Source organism: Mauremys reevesii, linkage group 18, assembly GCF_016161935.1.
Source record: "Mauremys reevesii isolate NIE-2019 linkage group 18, ASM1616193v1, whole genome shotgun sequence".
NCBI lineage: Eukaryota > Metazoa > Chordata > Testudines > Geoemydidae > Mauremys > Mauremys reevesii.
In genome coordinates this window covers 15,672,537-15,692,351 of record NC_052640.1, presented here as the reverse complement: position 1 = coordinate 15,692,351, position 19,815 = coordinate 15,672,537, and the positions used below count along the sequence as shown (strand labels likewise).

The 19,815-nt window shown below is 39.5% G+C and overlaps 1 protein-coding gene and 1 non-coding gene across 4 annotated transcripts; both read left to right on the top strand.

The window, feature by feature from the left end:
• The first annotated feature begins 105 nt into the window (after positions 1-105).
• On the top strand, positions 106-15,585 carry RANBP1 (RAN binding protein 1). 3 transcript variants are annotated; one of them, XM_039504853.1, is made up of 7 exons: positions 842-915; positions 1,010-1,058; positions 5,105-5,241; positions 7,105-7,262; positions 8,170-8,298; positions 11,673-11,738; positions 12,932-15,585. In XM_039504853.1, the coding sequence occupies exons 1-7, from the start codon at positions 857-859 to the stop codon at positions 13,057-13,059; spliced, it is 726 nt and encodes a 241-aa protein (XP_039360787.1). In that variant the 5' UTR covers positions 842-856; the 3' UTR covers positions 13,060-15,585. The 3 variants fall into 3 exon arrangements, with proteins under 3 accessions (XP_039360789.1, XP_039360787.1, XP_039360788.1); XM_039504855.1 differs by lacking the exons at positions 842-915; positions 1,010-1,058 and adding an exon at positions 106-237; XM_039504854.1 differs by lacking the exons at positions 842-915; positions 1,010-1,058 and adding an exon at positions 1,132-1,264.
• LOC120386534 lies at positions 11,874-12,001 on the top strand. The gene has a single exon (XR_005589770.1). It is a non-coding gene; the product is annotated as a small nucleolar RNA SNORA77 (small nucleolar RNA).
• Positions 15,586-19,815: the final 4,230 nt, after the last annotated feature.

Sequence of the window (19,815 nt, the reverse complement as noted above, 5' to 3'; positions counted from 1 at the left end):
CCTGCCTCCTATAGCTAGCAGCATTATAAGCGATAAAGGGAGCGGGGTAAAGTAGGCGTTTCCCATCAGGCCTTGCGGCAACGGCGGCGCGGGCTGCGGGAATGAGGTAAAAGCGGGAGGGGGCGGGGAGCTTCTAGCAGGAAATTCAGCGCCAAAGCTGCGGTGGGGGGAGAGAGCGACGCGAACGAGTCTAGTCTAGGAGCAGCGCCACCTCCCAGCCCCATGGCGGAGACCAAGGTGAGGATGCCGACGCTTCCCTTAGCAGTCTGGGGCGGAGGGGCTCCCTGGCGAGCGCTGGGGCGGCCTGGGGCCTGGGAGCAGGAGTGGCGTGGGGCGGCCTGGCGCTGAGGGAGCGGGCTAGGGTGGATGGGGGCCTGGAGAAGCAGCGGGGAACAGACGGGTGAGAAGCCCGCGGGCTGGTCGGGTGACGGGCCTCGGGGAGCAGTGAGGCTGTCTGGGAGAGCAGTGGGGTTTAGGGGACTCCTGGCGAGGGACCCGAGGCCGAGCGAGCAGATGAGACCGGGGGCCGCGGAGGGAGGTAGGAGGGCGGCCTTGTCTTGGCGGGAAAGGGGGCCCGGGTGGCTGTTCGCCCAGCATCCCCAGGTGCACGTGGGGTCGGGTATTCACCCTGCTAGGGGCTGTCCGGGCCCACGTGCGTCCCAGTCTCTTGCTGGGGCCCATCCCTTTGCGGCCGGGGCCGAGACACGGTGACATCCCTTTCCGCCTCGCCCTGGCTTCTGGCCCTGCCGCGGGGTGGGCTCTGCCCCAAGCGGGCGTTTGAGCCTCCGCAGGCGCCACAATCTAGTTTATGACTCAGGAGCTTTTGAAGGAGGCCCCCACCGTCCCCTTCTCCCCCATGTTACTGGCAGGGCCGGGGCTAGTCATTCTAGACTCCCACGTGCTTTTATATCGCGGGTGGGTGGGATTTTATCGCAACACTGTGATTCGTTTTCTTTCGCCACCTCTAACGTGCTTATTGTTACTTACGATTTTCTTGTGGCGCCTGCAGGGAATCGAACTGGGGGCGGAATAAAGGGATCAGTTATCTCTGCAATGAGGTTTGTTTATCTCAGTGCTGGAGTCTATCAGTTCTACAAGCCTGGCCTGTGTTCTCTCTGGGATGCTTTCCCCCTTCTCTTGGAAACAGTCAGGTCTTGGTGCAGTGCACTGCAGCCATTCTTCTATCGAAGTTGTATTACTATGGCTGTTCTCCATTTTCTTGTGTGCTAGAACACTGATGACATTCAACAGGTGTCACCAAAAGGTGTGTTGTAGCATCTTTGAACTAACCCTTGTTTCCTGTTGAACCATTACTTGTATTCTTGTAACAAATAAAAGCCCCAACCAAGTTGAGGGCCCTGTTGTGCTGTGTATTGTACATACACTTAGTGAGAGACGGTATCTGCCCAGAATTTATAATGTAAATTGCCAGTGGTGAGGAAGAACAGAATTATTATCTTAATTTTCCAGATAGAGAACAGGCACAGATACTAAGTGATTTGACCAGGATCTCACAGTCTGTGGCAGAGCTGGAATTGAATTAAGATCTCCAGAGTCCCTTGCTAATGCCTTAACCATAAGACCATGCTTTCTCCCTCCCTGTATGACAAAGAAATTGTTTGCTAGACTTCTGGAATATTCTTGTGGCTTCTTTGGCTATGGAAGAACCACACTTTGTTTCTTGGCTTCTTAAATGAGAAGGCTCTTAGTGATTCATATATATTAAAATAAAGTCAAGAACAAAGACAGCATAGCTGCAGGGTAAAGTGTTAAACTGGGAATTCAGTTGTATGATACTAACTCTTATCGTTGTATAAATCCATATCTAAAAATCTGTCTACATTTTACGTGTGTATCAAAGGGGTACTCTCAACATTTTAAAAAATTCTGATAGAGCGCTCTTTAAATGGTATGTGCTGAGATCTTGGGTTTTCTCCTCTCAGTGACATTTATAAGATCTTTCAAGTAAGATAAACTGTTCATATGTGCACTATTGTGATCTTAGGTGTTATAATTGAATTTAAAATTGCTGTATGCATTTTAAATTGATATTAGATACACAGTGGGATGCTATATTTTAAATGGAATTTTTCAAGAAGGCCATGAATGGTTTTTACAGAACTTCACGCTCTTTTCCTCCCCCTTCCCCCCCCCCCCCCCCAAGTTACTTAGGCTGTATTAGTAAATGTCCATTCTCTCATTTGTCTAATCAAATATTTTGATACACGATTGACCCAATATTATAGAAGAGCTCCTATGGCAGCTGTCAGTCTACTTGTTCCCTATTGATACTAAGCTACTATATTAAATTGCACCTATACAGTTAGTGTTTTCAAATTATATGACTTCATATCTGAACCCAACATTTACATTAAAAATCTCACTTTTCTTAAATTTCACGTGTGCCACGATAATTTAATTTTGAGGGTTTTTTAAATCTCTCTGTCTTAATATTTCCTTAATATACAGATCTTGGTCTTTTTAAAATAACCTGCTTTGAGTGCGCAGTGTCTCAAAACCAATAACTTAAATGATAAAAACAGACATGGATATGGTGATAAGTATACTCCTTAACTTGTCTGGGATCCTTATAATGTAGAAGACTCTGAACTCGTAAACTTCAGCATCTGAAGTTCACTGTAAATGGAGACACTTGTAATGAATACCCCTTAAAAGCCTTCATTTGTAATAACTATTGTGTCAGAACTCTAAGCCTGTACAAAGGAGCACTACTTCAATAACTTAAAACATACACCTTTACCCCGATATAACACAAATTTGGCTATAACGCGGTACAGCAGCACTCCCGGGGCAGGGGGGGGGGGGGGGGCTGCACTCTCTGATGGATCAAAGCAAGTTTGATATATTGCCGTTTCACCTACAATGCGGTAAGATTTATTTTTTTTGCTCCCGAGGACAGCGTTATATCGGCATAGAGGTGTATTATCCAAAACCAATAATAGGGGAACCATTTTTCCTAGCCTTAGGCTAGTTTGCTAATTCTAGGTTTCCAGCCAATACTTTAATCAATATTTAAAAATAAAATCAGTGTAATATTTAAATACTTCTAGCATTGCATGAATGCCAACATTCTCTTTAACCTGAGACATTTTGATGCTGTTCTAGTGTTACAAGATTGGGTTATATCTACAAGCAAGACATAGTGCTGTTACTTTAGATCTTTTGATGGTTAATTAGTCAGCTTAATTTTTTAAAGGAACATTGTAGCTATGTGATCTTAATTGTATGGTAGTGAGAATACTAGGGAGGGGGCATCTTTTGCTTTCCGTTGGCAGAGCTAATTGCACAAACCTGGGAGCTCTCTGTGTTCATCTGTTCTACCCCACAAGCTCCCTGTGTGCCATGCTCCCATCCTCTATTTCAAGGACTTTTGAACTCCTCCATCTATTCCCTTATGCCTAGGACTCTGTGCCCCCGTTTCTCCAAAAATACATCCTAACCCTAACCCTTTTTTCATGGCAGGGATCTACAATATAAAAGGAAGTCTTGATTTTTGTTTTCAGAGAGCTAGCACAGTGCTTTGACATACAGACCAAAACCTTTTTATTTTCAAAAAACTTTTAGAAATTTTCTGCCCTCAGGGTAGGAGTGGGCAAACTTTTTGGCCTGAGGGCCACATCTGGATATGGAAATTGTATGGCAGGCCATGAATGCTCACAAAATTGGGGTTGGGGTGAAGGAGGGGGGTGAGGGCTCTGGGGTGGGGCCAGAAATGAGGAGTTCAGGATGCAGGAGGGGGCTCCAGGCTGGGGCAGGGAGCAGGGTGAGGGCTGAGGATGCAGGCTCTGGGGTGGAGCTGGGAATGAGGAGTTTAGGGTGCAGGAGGGGGCTCCGGGTTAGGATTGAGAGGTTTGGAGGGTGGGAGAGCGATCAGGGTTGGGGCATGGGGAGGGAGTGAGGGCTCCAGCTGGGGGTGCAGATGGGGCTGAGGATGAGGGGTGCAGGAGGGGTTCAGGGGGCGGGAGGGGCTCAGGTGCAGGCTCTGGGTGGTGCTTACCTCAAGCAGCTCCCAGAAGCAGCGGCATGTTCCCCCTCTGGGTCCTAGGCAGGGGTACAGCCAGGCGGCTCTATGTGCTGCCCCGTCCGCCATCCCCGCAGCTCCCATTGTCCGGGAACTGTGCCCAATGGGAGCTGCTGGGGCAGCGTGTGGCGCCCCCTGGCTGCCCCTAAACATAGGAGCTGGAGGAGGGACCTGCTGCTTTCAAGAGCCGTGCAAAGCGTCTGCCGACCCCGCTCCCCAGGTGGAGCGGGGCAAGTCCCAGTCCCTGCTCCCCAGGGCCAGATTAAATTGTCTGGCGGGCTGGATGTGGCCCGCGGACTGTAGTTTGCCCACCCCTAGGTTAAGGAAGAAATTGGAAAATGAGTTGATTTATTTTGTGACAGTAAGAGTTTAGTCTTAATATACAAGAAAATATGGCAGCTTCTGATTTTTACTAATACCTAACTTCAAGGCTGTTAATTATAAGTGCTGTTATGGTTTGTATGCATGATCGAAGTTGCTGAAATCAGTAAGCAAAAAAGCATGTCTTCAGGCTTCTCTACGCGGTGCATTCATGTGCACCAGCTGGGATGTAAATGTTAGTGCTTTCCAGCATGTTGTTCTCTAGCAGGCCTTGTGGACCCTGCTGAAATGCACTAAAAGTTCCCTAGTGCATGTCAAACGGGAATACATCAGTTTGTGTTAGAGAACTTTTGTGTGGAACTTGCTAGTGGACACTAGTCAGTCAGTGCACCATACTCTGGTGTGTACTAGAATTTACACCACAGCTGGTGTGCACCTGTGCAGTATGTAGACAAGCCCTTAGACTCCTGGGTGAGTGTTCCTGTGTTTCACTAATGTGAAAGAAATTTCTTCTTTCCAAGAGAGAAGGTTTATACTGCATATTTTAAAAGGCTGAATAAAATTTAGATGTATGGAGTTCAGATTCTGATGTTGTACTACTTACACTTTGTTAGTGTATATGTAGTTGGAACATTCAGAGTAGTTCCTAAATACCTTTGGTAACATATGTTAAATACAGACGTAGCCACTGCAGAACTGTTTTTTAAAATGCATTATTACAATTTGGAATTTTTTTCTCAGGAAACGCATGAGGAACATGACACCTCAACTGAAAACGCAGATGATTCTAACCATGATCCTCAATTTGAGCCCATAGTTTCCCTTCCTGAACAAGAGATCAAGACCCTTGAGGAGGATGAGGAAGAACTCTTTAAGATGTAAGTAGTGTGGCACTGGGTATGTATCTAAACACTAGTTGCTTTTAAACTTGGAAAAACACTAATAAAAGGTAGGAAGGTATCTTGTTGCAAAACACCACACGGGGTACTGGCCTAAGACAATGTAGTACTAGTAGAAAGAAAACGGCACATGATATGACTAATGTCTGTGCCCCTGGAGTGTTGGGGCTGATATAGTGTAACATGATGAAATTCTGACTCTCTAATGATATCAAATTGATATTGGAAAAGTTTGGATTAGAAAAAATTTAAACTTGTTAACTCGAATTGTTCAAAAATGTTGGGTCTAGAGATGTGTAACTGTGTCACAAAGTAGGTTTTTCTTTTTTTTAAAGTTAACATGTCCTACTCTGCTTAAATATTTGGGTCGTCATGACACTACTCCTCCCTCCCTCCTCCTCCTCCCTCCCCCCCCTCCCCCCAATACATAGTAGAAGCTGTTTTACTTACTGAATCAATATTTTGTAGACTGGAGGTGTAAATGCCACACCCTCTCTAACTCTTCAATGGTTCCCTTCTGCCATCATCTGGAGCAGTCATGGAAACACCTCTTGCTCTTGCCATTGTGTTGGCAGACATCAAATTTTAATAGTTATATGATTAGAAAACTGGGCAATCTGGCTTAATCTGAAATGTTTAAATGTTGTAGAATGCCTTAAATTTTTCCTAAGCTGGAGACCTCTTTAGAGAGAGAAGTGTATGTAGCACAGGAGTTAAGATGCATTCCTCTTGCTTTGTGATGCTCCTGCTTCAAATAGGCATGAAGTGCATTTGGGAAAAGTCAGATGGCCAAAAGTAGTCATTTTCAAGCTTTGTTCCAGAGTGTGCTCCTGTAAGGGACTCTGATAACACATGGTTCTACGAGAACATTTCCAAAAATTGACCTGCATGAGTAGCATGATCATTAAGCTTTTCTGTGTGCTAAGTGATGTGCAGTCCCAGATGAAAAAAGCCATTCTCTTATAAAGACAACCCTTGAAGAAACACTGGAATAGGTTCTGTTGTCTAAGGATCAGAGGGTCCTTTTAATAGAGTTTAGGAAAATTCTTCTTAAGGTGCCAGCAGTTCAATAGGTTGTACAGCAAAAGGAAGTGTTTTGACAAAAATTTGCTGAGATCTGGCTGGATGCCAGTGCTCTGGGCTTTCCTGAATCCTAAGGTTCCAAAAAAAAGATAAGCCACCTTGAATCCAGGTAGTTGATCTGCAGGGAAGCAAAAAGAATCTTGGGGGAGAGGAGACATGTTTCTGCATATCTGGAAAAGAGTTTAGGCAACTACTTTTAAATGTTCGTCTTGCCTTTAACAAGTTTGTTAATTAACAAAACTGAAAGTAGGCCAACATGTCTGGCTTCATTTGTGTTTTTGTTGAATCACTCGTTGTAATTTCAGTGCACTAATGGCATTCCAAATATACACAACAGTAACACAGCTCTTCTGTAACTTAAATTTGTGTGCCCTCTGATTTAAAAAAAAAAAAAAAAAAAGCATGAAATTCAATTTTTGATGGAATAAATTCAGTGCTAATATGGAGCTGTTTTGGAATTAGAGACATTATTTCAGCAAAATTTTGTTGGGGCAGTGAAGCTGTTTTTTAATGACTCCATTCATACAGTATTCTGTCCTGAACTAGTTCATTGAGTACTGATAGCATGGTGCTCAATTTGCCTACAAAATCTGTCATCTTGTACTCTAACTTGTTGGTGAGGACTCTGGATTTATTTTCTCTCTCCTAAAAGCTCTATGGAATCTTAACTTTCACCTAAGACATGTGGGCTGAAGGACCTTTTATCCAGCATGGTTTGTTCTTGCATACAAACTCTAATCTCTTGCTCTCTTTCTCAAGGCGTGCAAAGCTGTTTCGATTTGCATCAGAAAATGATCTTCCAGAGTGGAAAGAACGAGGAACTGGGGATGTGAAACTCCTGAAGCACAGGGAGAAGGGAACAATTCGCCTTCTCATGAGGAGAGATAAAACCCTAAAAATCTGTGCAAATCATTATAGTATGTTTGTTCCATTATTTCCCATAACTTCCCTTTGGCTGTCAGCTATATTTCACATAAATAGATATCAAGTCTTATAGGATTCATGCATGTTTTGTTTACACTAAAAATGGCTTGGAAGAATGGGCCAATGTTCTAACAGCAGCAAATAGACAGGTGCTGTGTATGCATCCAGCTTGATGCCTGTTTAACTTTATTGTGCACAGTTCCATAATACTACAGATGCATATATTTACAAAAAGGGTAAGCAAGTGTAACAAGGCAGTTAAAAAGATACTATTCTATGTTGAATATTTGTAGAGTTTGTTGTCGCAGGATACTGAAACAGAATTTTAAAATGGCGTAAAGGGAGGAGGGAGAAATCACTTAAATGAACAATCTGAGAGGAAAGCTAAGTGCCGTCTATAATACGGAAGATTACCAGCAGTAGAAAGGGAGAAACTTTACTATTTTATTTGGATGCTCTTGTACCTTCCTTTTGAGGCATCTGCATTGGCCACTATCTAAGAAAATACTTTTTAGACTGTTGGCCTTTCAGTAGGGGAACTTTGCATTCTAAAATTGTATTAAATTGGAACTGTGGTGTGTTTTTTTTTTGTTTGTTGGGGGTGGGGGGTTGAATAGAAGTATGTGGTTAGCACTCTGTTTGGCAGTATTGACCTCCCATTGCAGATTGTTCTAGGACATGGGACAGAACAACATGGGCAACTTTTTTTTTTTTCCCCCTCCTCCCTCCCCCAACCTCTCCAGCTAGAAATAACTTTGCATTACAATCCCCTGTGAGGTATAACATCTTTTATTTCATCTTACTAAGAGCTAACTTTCTTAAAGGTACTTGTGGGGCTTATGTGGAAATGTATTTCAAAATGTTATATGCAGCTGGACTAATCAGTTTTTTTCTTTGTAGTTACACCTTTAATGGAGCTGAAGCCTAATGCTGGAAGTGACAGGGCATGGGTCTGGAACACACATGCTGACTTTGCAGATGAAAGTCCAAAACCTGAACTTTTGGCAATTCGGTTCCTAAATGCAGAAAGTGAGTTATGGCACAAGATCAGTTTCTTCTGATATTTATATTATGCGCCTTAGGAAGTAACTTTGGGCCATTTAATACTGCACAGTATTTTACAGTAAATGTATGAAAGTAGTTACCACTACCTTTTGTAGCTCCCGTGGTAGAAAAGAATAAATATTCCCTGTATTTTTAAAGAATCTGTCCCACTGGCTGTAAGCACTCAAAATGGGGTGAGCGGGGAGAAAAAACTTCATTTGCCCATAGAAAGCCACCCTAATATTTGTCTGTAAGGACAGTCCCTTCTATCTAAATAGTACTGCAGCAGAATTAATTCAGAGTGCAACTAGTTAATTAGTAATGCTCAGAATATGTAGATAAATAGAGTAGTTATGCTCCATCTCCATCCAACATCATCTTTATAACTTTTTTTTTTGTCTTGATAAGTGTGCTGACACTCTGTTTTCAAGAGAGCTTGTTAGTGTTTCCAAATAATTTTAATGCAATAAAACTCCAGGACTTCAACCAGTGTATTCACCTTACTTTCATTAATTACCTGAACTTCATGTTTTAATGAAGATTAAATTTGTGGCATTACAAATACTGTATGGAAATCATCACCTTGTATTAAATCTTCCATTCAGGTGCATCTTCCTGAAAATCCCATACTTTACTGACTGCTACACTGAACAAGTACTAGGTGTTAATATCCACTTGTCTCTTCCTTCTAACATATCAAATAAAATTTCCTCTAAGTGGAATATAGTAGTCCTAACAACCACAGATAACTTGGACAATAGGTTATAGTAAAACTTTCTAGACTAAAGTTTATTTTTTAAAAGTTATATATTGTTTGATATAATGCTCCCAAAGTTGGCATAGTTTGACTCTTCATAGAAATGGTGCTAGATTCTGGTTCTGTTCTTTTATGATAATGAAAGGCTTTGAGCATTGTGGAGGAATCACACTCCTGTTGGAGGGAGTGGTCATCTGTGGTCAGAACAGGCAAATTCTCACATCTATTGTTCAAAACATCAAACTAATTTGACTGTGCAGTATCTCCTCTAGGTAACTTAGGATAATAGATGCCATGATTTAGGGAATCGGATGTGAAATTATTTGTATCTTGGTAGCACCTGAGTACCCCAGCCAGGAGTGGTTAGGGACTATACAGATATAGAATGGAAGCCACTCTCTGCCACAAATATCTTACAAACAACAAGATAAGTGACAGATTGTAGTGGTTGGTCTGGAATTCCCTACTTGGAATGCCAGACTGTGCATTCATTCCTAAATAGAACATGCAAAGACTAACTGTATGAGAAATAAAATGAGACTTGGAAAACAAAATGGCTGCCACACTTCTCACACACACACACCCCCCGCCCCCCAATGGCTATTGAGTGAGTGACTTGCTCTCTGGGGCTGCTGAAACCCCTTCTGCCTGTGACTCAGGCATCCAAGGAGAATACTGTAGTGGCTGCACAACCAGCTTGATTAGACAGGAACTGGAAGTGAAAAGTCTAGTGGTAGCTCTTGTAAGGGGAGAAGCACTTCTAGATCCAGCTGTTCTCACTAGCCTTTAAGTAGTTAATGCAGCAAACAGTGTATGACTGTCAAAGACCATCATAACTTCTGGCTTCTTAATTGTGCATCCCAGATAGCTTTCAGGTTGCATGCTACTAGTTCTGTGTCAGTGGGTTAGCCAAATTAAAATGTCTAGCTTGGCACATAGGAGGAAGGTAAGATGTTGGTAGCATTTTTGTTTACTACCATGTTCCATTGCACAGTTGGGACCTTGTGGTAGATCCATATTAACACATGTTGGCAAACAACGTTTTCTTCTGTTTCACCTTTCTAATACAGCATCCTTTCTTCTTCAGGCAAACTTTCACTGAAACCAAGCCTTCTATTTAAACCCCTGAATCCCCTACCAAAAAAAGTCTACTTGGAGGAATAACATTAAAATCACAATCCTAAATTTATCTCTGAGTTTGGGGGTGAGGGAGGGCTTTCATTGCCTCCTATATCTATATATATCTATATATACACTGCCTTCCAGTAGCAGATAAGAGGGCCTAGAAAGCAGACTATTAGTGGAGTTCCTTCTTGGGTTCATAGATAAAGCATTAAAGTTCAGTTTCAGGTCCTGTCAAGGGGTGTCACTATGCATGATGAACTCCTTTTCAAAGAAGCTCTTCTTAAAATCTGTTAGGAAGATGCACGCTAAAAAACTTCTCGCTTCATATTCAGTCTTTAAAAATGTGCATTTTCCTGTGAAGCAATAGTGACCTCAAGTGGCCAGTCATGCTATCCTCAGTGTGGGCTTATCAAATTATCCTTTCTGGTTCTATTTTGAGAGTGACTTGTTGACCGTGGTTATCTGCTTCTCAAATTATTCCAGTTAGAAAGGGTTGGAGGGATGCTTATTGTAATCAGAAAGTTTCTATCTTTGAAATGGAACTGTTCAGAACCAATCGCTTAGACTGAAATGTATTGAAGTATATTGTCTTCAAAAGAATTCTGGTTAGCTGTAACTTGTGCCATGTTACTTGCATCTTTTTACTGTTGGCATTGTATGTTGTGGTCTTTGTTTTTTAATAAAAGTGTACAGTTTGTGCTCATGAAACAGGCTGGATTTTCAACTCTGGAGACTGAAATTCTCCCTTCACGTGCAGTATAGGCAGTGATGGTGCAAACTTGCCATTCCTCCTTAGTTCCACCAGGATACAGGTATCTCTAGGTGTGAGAAAATAAATGTCTATGGTCCTCTCAGTCCCTGGCCTCTGACTGTGAACAAGAATGTGTGGTAGGCTTCTGATGTGAATGCCTAGTAGCTAAGGTATGGATAGAAGTTCAGCTAGCTTAAAATAGTGCTTAGCAGAAGAACCTTAAGATGAGAACTTTGCAAAAACCTGCTCAAAGGTGCAACATCCACTGCTTTCTTTGGAGAGTATTTAAATGAGAAATAATTGAAGCCTGTATACTTAAGATCACTTGAACTAAGATGAAATCTACTAAGTACCTATTTCTTGACAAAAAAGGCAGTCAAACTGAAATGTAGAAATGAGTTTTTCAGGATAAATGTCTGTTTGGAGCAAAAAGATCTAAAGAATAGAGGCATTGTAAATTTTAAGGCAGGGGTTCTCAAACTGGGGGTCAGGACCCCTCAGGGGGTCACGAGGTTAATACCTGGGGGGGGGGTCGCGAGCTGCCAGCCTCCACCCCAAATTCCGCTTCTCCAGCATATATATTTAACACCATTATTAAAGAAAAGTGTTTTTAATTTATAAGGGGGTTGTACTTAGAGGCTTGCTATGTGAAAGGAGTCACCAGTACAAAAGTTTGAGAACCACTGATTTAAGGTAATAAAGAAACATTTTATTTCCTCCAAACAGATGCACAGAAATTCAAGGCAAAATTTGAAGAATGCAGGAATGAGGTAGACAAGAAAGCAAACAAGGGTAAGATGTTATCTCCTCTTGGAATTTAGATGAGTACTTCACCTTTTTGTCCTCTTCTTTTCCAAGTTTTTAATGCCTATGGTGGGGACGAGGGAATATCCTTAGTTTGCTCACTGTAATATTTGGTGCCTCTTGGCAGACTCACTCTGTGCCTGACTGCAATCTTCAGTCCAGGGGCTTTTTCAGTCTGCTAGAGTAATGGTCCAGGGTGTTGAACTCTTCTTTCCTTGTAGAAGACTTGCAATTGCTCTTGGGACACAATTTTTAGGGTAGTTATTATAGGAAGGCTTTTCATTATTTATACAGAAAACATACTACAGTTGAGGAATAGTTTTACCATACTGATTTTTTTTGTAATCTACTTGTGTTCACAAGTAAATACCCCAGTTGCAAGATTATATTTTAAACTAATTTTTGAAACTTGGTTCATTTTGTTTAAATTGAAAAGTTACTTTACCAATTTAATTTGATGGTTCTATATGACACACACAACAGAGAGCTTCTCTCCATTATATGTGAACAAATATCTTCAATTTCATATAGAGATTAAAAATTTAGAATGGAATTCTGAGTTTGGATCTACTAAAGGAGTAAAGTATAGATTCCTACTGGTCGGCAATTCAGATGCTTCAGGAAATCTGAGTGGTTTAGGCAATGCAGGAAACTGAATTTCCTTGTAAACTGTAGCGTTAGTTCTCTCTCACTCAAGCAAAGATGTTGGAGTGGTGGGAGAGAGGAGGCTAGAGACCTGAATTGCAAATAACTCCTTATTAGGATAAGGATATTCTCTAAGGAGCTGGAAGTTGTATAGAACCAGCACATCCAATTCCACAAAATATGCCTTGTGAGTAGTTACCTTGTAGCAATCAAAAAAACTGTTCATGAGGGCACTGAAAGGGATACCAACCTGTTTAGTTGGCAAGCTATGGCCTAGTGTATTAATTTTTTTTAAAAAAAAACAACCCGGAGGGGGAAGGAGTGATTCTACATTCATTTGGCATGGGATGGATCAGCAAGGGAAAAGAAACAGTATGAATCATCTTAGTGTATGGCAGAGAGTTCAAAAAACACCTTATCCTCTCTCTAAAGCCAGTGACATTCTTTCTTTAGTAAAACAAGTTAACATAGCCTTCCTGTTGTTAATTAAATCTACCATACTGTGTGTAACTTTTTCTTCAAACAATCTCTCTTAGCAGGCACAGAGAAAAATGATAGTGCTGACAAAGTTGCTGAGAAATTAGAAGAGCTTTCTGTAAAGGAAGAGAGCAAAAAATCTGAGAAGAAAGAAGAGACCAAGGGAAGAACTGAAGAAAAGCAATAAATCATCTTGGGCCTTGTGTTTTTTCCTTAATTTTTTTTTTTAATTTTTACAAGGGACTTTATAAAGAACTGAATTCTGACATTCAGGTTGTTTTTTCTAAGCTTTTGCCCTTTGGAAGATGTCTTCAGAAAATCCATTCCCCAGTCATGAAAATGTACTGTGCTAACTTTCTTTTCCATAGTGGAAACACTTATTTATAGTCATCCAAAAGAGTGAATAAAACAAATTTGAAAACAGCATCAAAGGACAGAACTGAGTTTTCTATACACTTCAAACACTTGTGACTATAATTCTTGCACTTGGTGTTTACATATTTGAGGGTGCGTGTCTTCATATAAGTGATGTAATCAGATTAGATTAAGTGCATTTTAATCCTTCCTGTTCGTAAAATTATGCAGACATTTCTTGTATGATATGTTATATTAAATTAGTAGACTTAAACAGGCCTCTTACACCAGTTTTGGGTGTTTGCTAATTGAGGATTGTTCCTGCTTGATGGGGTATATGCAGTTTTCTTTAGCAGACCAGTGTACCTATTGCTTCCTACGAGGCTATAGTGCCACAGAATTCTGGATGGTAGAACTTATAATACTCCTGGCACAACTCCACTGGTATGATGGCCACTTATGGCAGACAGTAGTGGGGGAAAAGGCATCCTTTGACTTATCATTGGATGTAATTTAATACAGTCTCATGTATGTTCTTTCATTACAAAAAATAAGTAGGAAGCAGCTTTTTAAAAGTCTTAATGACTTTCAAAAGCTCTTTTAACCATGCTAAAGGATCAAGAGTGCTGTTTGCGTTAGAAAAAAAATTATAAAACCTACTTATATTGTAGCTAGGCCCATAGATCACTCATGATGTGCCATTCACTGACTCTTAAGGACCATCTGTTTACCAGAGATAGTTAGTGGGGTTTTTTGTTTTTGTTTGTTTTAATGTATCTACTTAATGTTAGGGATGAATCTAACCTTGTTGGACAACATGCCATGGAGCTCCTCAAACCAGAGTTTCCCATGGTTGTGGTTTGTTTTTTTTTTTTTGCTGTGTGCCCCACCACCACCATCTGAGTGGCATAAGACGGTCCCCTACTCCTGCCTATCCAGGGCAGAAAGTGATTCATTGAGACAAGCAGATGGCAGGACCCAGCTGGGCCTCCCTGGAGAAGTGCATAGCCTCCCTTTCATTCCTGCAGTGTTTAAAATAGACAGGGCTATGGCTTTCTGGTTGAGTGCAGGGCAGTAAACAAGAATGCTCAGGAAGATTTCAGTGGTCAGTGATGCGTGGGAAGGCAGCAGGCTATGGGTGGGGTTGCATGTGCTTTCCTGCCCCAAACCTCCCTGTATGCTCTCCCTAACTTGGACACCTGGAGCCCCTTGCCCCAACTCACACACCCCAGATAACCTCCTCCCACGGTTTGAAATACAATGGTGTAAGCAATACACTCCAACAATCACTTTCTAAATTTGGCACTGATGTGTTCAGAACTTGCAATCACTTAACCAGAATTTGTGGAGTGCATTTTAGAAAAGTATGAGGTACTAATACTACTACAAACATTAAACCTATAATTTGAATATGCAAGATGGAATATAATGTTAATATGCTCCTAAAATGGGAATAAGTAGTATGGTTCAAGCTGCTCCCTTAACAGTGGTTATTAGCAATGGATCTACTTAATTTCTAACTACTGCTAGAGTTTTGGAAGACTTAAACCAGGATAGAAAACACAATGTAAAGCCTTTACATTCAGTAAATGTCTTGTTAATTTTCTGGTGGACAATTTCCTTGTACAAAGATTAACACAACTGTCAGTAAAACAATTATTTAAAAATAAACTCAATCTAGTCTTTCTAAACTTTAAAGATGTGATGACCAATAATACCTAAAAGAGGGAACTGAATATTGATAGAGGGTCTAAAAGCCTGCTGACTTCCCTCATGTAGACTCCTCCATTTATGAAATTTAAAGTCTCCAAGACAAAGTACATGGAAAATTAGCATTAAATATGCTTTAAATTTGTGTAAATACCTTTTTGATGTTGTAGTAAATTGATCAAATCTGGAACTATAAAGAAGGTACTCCGTTTTATATTAAAGGGAAAAAATTAAACTTTTGACATGAGCAAAGTTCATGTCCCTTCCCCATTACTAGCACAACAGCTTTTCACAAGTACTACCTGGTGTAGGATTTGCCCCTTACAAACACCAGATACATAAATCAACTGTTTTAGAATTATAAAGCTCCTAGGGAATAAAACAAATACCTCAGCTGTCTCCTCCGTAAGGGATCTCAGCAGCATGATGTGTTTGATATGTGTTTTTGATTTAAGATAGTATTGTATGTTTCCAAATACTTAATTTTACTGCCATCTGAATGTAAATGCCAAAATGTTATGTATTCATGAAAGCCACTGTAGATTTAAATGGAAGCTGACAAGCAATGTTTTTAAATTTGTTAAAGAGGAGGTGAAGTTTACAAATCTAATTTCAAAATAAACTATGCGTTAAATTTTTTCATTTAAAAGATTTGCTTCTTTATTTAAAAAAAAAACAACAAAAGCTTGTGTTGGAAATGCAAACACAATAGATTATGCTACTGCATAAGAAGAAGAAAACGGGCCATTCTAGTTTTGCTGTTGAGCCTGACTGAAAAAAAATTAATACTCATGTACACTTCATTTTTTTTAAATCTGTAATCCCAGTTATTGTTACAATTAAAATAAATTGTCATTACTTCATTGTATGATTTTCAGTCACTCACGCATGTGTATTTAGTTTTATTGGCTTGATATTTTTACCCTAGTGTTCAGATGAATTGATTCAGGCTTTACTTCATGGGCCATATTCATCCTTAGTGAAAGTCCCTTGGTATGAATTTTTCCCTAGGTGTTTGTGTAGTGCTCATGTCTTGTTAGTATTCACATTGCTGCTTCTGTTTTCCAAGTAAAATGCCTAAAACAGTTTCTGTGGAAAGGCATTTCAAAGAAAAGTTTGTTTTTTTGTTTGTTTTTTAAATTAAACTGAAACATTACTACTTTGTTTTTTAAGGTATCTCAATCTAATGGGCTGCTGTTCTATAAATAGAAAAGCAAGAAGTGGTTTAAAAAAGGATCTTAACATAATAAAAATTAGACTTGAAAAAGAATCTTCAAGTTTTGTATAGAAAACTTTGTATAGTTTTCAGAAACTAAAGACCATTGACTACCATGTTATGTTCTCAGGATGTTTTTCAGTTTGATTTATTTCCCCTGCCCTTTTATGACAGTATTGCTCACTGTTGGTAGTTTCAGGTTCCATTTAGGGATATGTTCTGATGTATTCACCAGGTGTGTCTTGAACTTTAATGGTGTATGTGTAAAATTTATGTGAATCGTTCTACTTTTGCAGAATCTTCAGTGCTTAGTGAAGAAGAGATACTCAGTGACAGAACCAAACTTTTTTTCCCCTTGCCAGTCTGAAAGTATTCCCCAAGCTCAATAAGGGAAACATTTTTCTCTTGATAATAGGGAAGATTTTTTTTTTAAATAGAATTATTTGTGAAATCTTTACAACTGCAGATCTTGAATCTTACGATAAGTGTTCTAGATTTGTTTATATTGCCCACTTAATGAGCTTCTAAAAGGACAGTATTGATAAAGGCTTGTATAAATGTTTTCACTATATGTGTTTAAGAATCTGCATCAGAGGACTTACTCTACATATGGTATTAGTATAGTAATATGATGTATAAAATTAGATATCTCAGACATCTGTTCTTGTGAAATTCTTAGTTATGATATGCTGGACAAATATACTGGAATAGTAACTCATTCCTATATTTGTAGAGGTATCTAGTTGAATTACCATATCAAATTGTCAGTTATGAAACTGCAGGTATGGAAATGGGAGTAACACAAATTTGCTAAGGAAGTACTTTTGAAAGTTTGATTGAGATAATTCAGTGGTTACTTCTATTATGCTTACATGCTCAATCCTAGTGAGGAAATTCACAGGATTCCATTTTGGTATGTTACCAGCTATTTACTCACTTCAACCCCAGCTTGCCTCGAATTTTTAATCTTATGACAATATATAATATATTGGGGGGAGGAGAGGAGTCTTTAAAAATAATGCACCCAAAAGCTACATTAAGGGCAGAATATGCTTTAATTTGTGACTTGCAGAATTCTTGCTTGCCTGATTTGCAGAAATTATGCTGTCAATATGAACAGAATGGTGACATTTTTCTTGTTGGGATATAGAGATCAGCTGTTTGGGAGAATGGAGAGAATTAAGTTGTGGGGCTAGTGATAACCCTGTGTCCAATTTAGAAACAGCTGAATCCTCTATATGGATTATGAAAGCCTGAATAAATATAGGAATAAGCAGATCTCTGTGTGTGTGTGTGTGTACACACACACACACACATCCCTTATCATTTTTTTTAAATGCCTTCAGTGTACTTGTTTAAACTTGACCTTTAATTATTTTGAAGTCTGCACTAATGGGTGTGAATTTCTGTAGAAGAGGATAGTATTCAGTAAGTCTTACACTCTAAACTGTGTTTTGCATACCTTAAATAAGGTAGGTACATATTAGAAAATTGCTAATACTGAGCTTCATAAGGAGGTAAACAACACAAGATTGCATAAAAACAAGCTACTTTAATATATTAAGTACTGGATGCTTTAATCATTACAACACAACCAAGACCCTTCCCAAAAAATTGTCTTGTCATTATGCCATATTGATGAAAGCTGCTGTCTTATGTAAAGCAGACACTTGCCCAAGTGTCATCTGCAATTAAAAATTTTTCTACATAGGGTGATGTATCGTGTGTCCAACATAAATGTAATTAATTTTCTGAGTTTGACGTGTCACTGGGAAATTTTCAGAGCTCTATGCACAATGCTGATCAGATATGAGAGTTGCAGATTGAAACAAGACTACAATGCAGGTCTGTTGTATTTTTTTGAAGCAAACAGTTTAAATACAAATGCTATTTTCAAAGCAGCAATGTAGTGGTCATGTTTTTCCCCTGCCCCCAACTCTAATTTGTTTAAATTTGCCTAATTTAGAACTTTTCAGCAGCCACCTAGAAGATGGACACAACATTTTACTAGTAGTGGCTGTCTAGGTGGAAGTCTGGAGACTTCAAAGTACTTTAGAAGATTAAGAAATACTCCTACACTGTTCACCACTTCCTTCTTTGTCAACACTCACTGGATTTTGTTATTAAGTGAAAGACCTCAGTTATCTTAAAAATAGTGCTGTCAAGCAATTTTAAAAAATCAGTTAATCATTTGATTAAAAATTGTGATTAATGGCAAAGTTAATAAAATACCATTTATTTAAATATTTTGGATGTTTTCTACATTTCTCCAACTATATTGATTTCAATTACAACACAGAATACAAAGTGTACAGTGCTCACTTTATATTTTTGATTACAAGTATTCACACTGTAAAAAAATAGTATATTTCAATTCAGCTAATTACTGTAGTGCAATCTCTTTATCATGAAAGTTGAACTTCCAAATATAGAATGATGTACACAAAAAGCATTCAAAAATAAAACTTAAAATTCTAGAACCTGCAAATCCACTCAGTCCTACTTCTTGTTCAGCCAGTCGCTCAGACAAACAAGTTTGTTTACATTTAGAGGAGATTATGCTGCTCGCTTCTTGTTTACAGTGTCACCTGAAAGTGAGACCAGGTGTTCTCATGGCACTGTTGTAGCCGGTGTCACAAGATATTTATGTGCCATATGCGCTAAAGAGTCATATGTCCCTTCATGCTTCAACCACCATTCCAAGGGACATGCATCCATGCTGTTGAGGGGTTCTGCTTGATGATAATCCAAAGCAGTTCATGTTCATTTTCAGGTTCAATGACACATGTTCATTTTCATTATCTGCATCAGAGGCCACCAGCAGATGGTTGATTTTCTTTTTTGGTGGTTCGGGTTCTTTAGTTTCTGCATTGGAGCATTGATCTTTTAAGACTCCTGAAAGCATGCTCCACACCTCGTCCCTCTCAGATTTTGAAAGGCACTTCAGATTTTTAAACCTTGGGTCAAGGTTGCTAACTGTAGCTAACTTTAGAAATATCACATTGGTACCTTCTTTGCGTTTTGTGAAATCTGCTGTGAAAGTGTTCTTAAAATGAACATGTGCTGAGTCATCATCTGAGACTGCTATAACATGAAAACAGAGCAGGGTCATACTATTCTCCTCCAAGGAGTTCAGTCACAAATTTAATTAACGCATTTCAGTATTTTTTTTTTTTTTAACGAGCATCATCAGCATGGAAGCATGTCCTCTAGAATCATGGCCGAAAAATGAAGGGGCATATGAATGTTTAGCATATCTGACACACAAATTTCTTGCAGTGTCAGCTGTAAAAGTGTCATGCAAATGCCTGTTCTCACTTTTTGGTGACATTGTAAAAAAGAGGCCTGTAAATGTAAACAAACTTGTTTGCCTTAGCAATTGGCTGAAGGAGAAGTAGGACTGAGTGGACTTGTAGGGTCTGAATTTTTATATTGTGTTGTTTTTGAGTGCAGTTATGTAACACTATGTAAATCACTTTCACATCAAAGATTGTTCTATGGTACTTGTATGAAGTAAACTGAAATTATTTTGTTTACAAATATTTGTGAAAATGATCAAAAATAATATGCTTTGATTGCAATTGCAACAGCATACCATATATATTAAAATGTAGAAAAACATCCAAAATATTTAATAAATTGTAATTGCCATTGTATTGTTTA

Coding starts and splice junctions, on each gene's coding strand:
- RANBP1 (XM_039504853.1), top strand. CDS start 857: ATGTTACTGGCAGGGCCGGGGCTAGTCATTCTAGACTCCCACGTGCTT. Junction 916..1,009: donor CACGTGCTTTTATATCGCGG/GTGGGTGGGATT, acceptor TGGCGCCTGCAG/GGAATCGAACTGGGGGCGGA. Junction 11,739..12,931: donor AGACAAGAAAGCAAACAAGG/GTAAGATGTTAT, acceptor AATCTCTCTTAG/CAGGCACAGAGAAAAATGAT.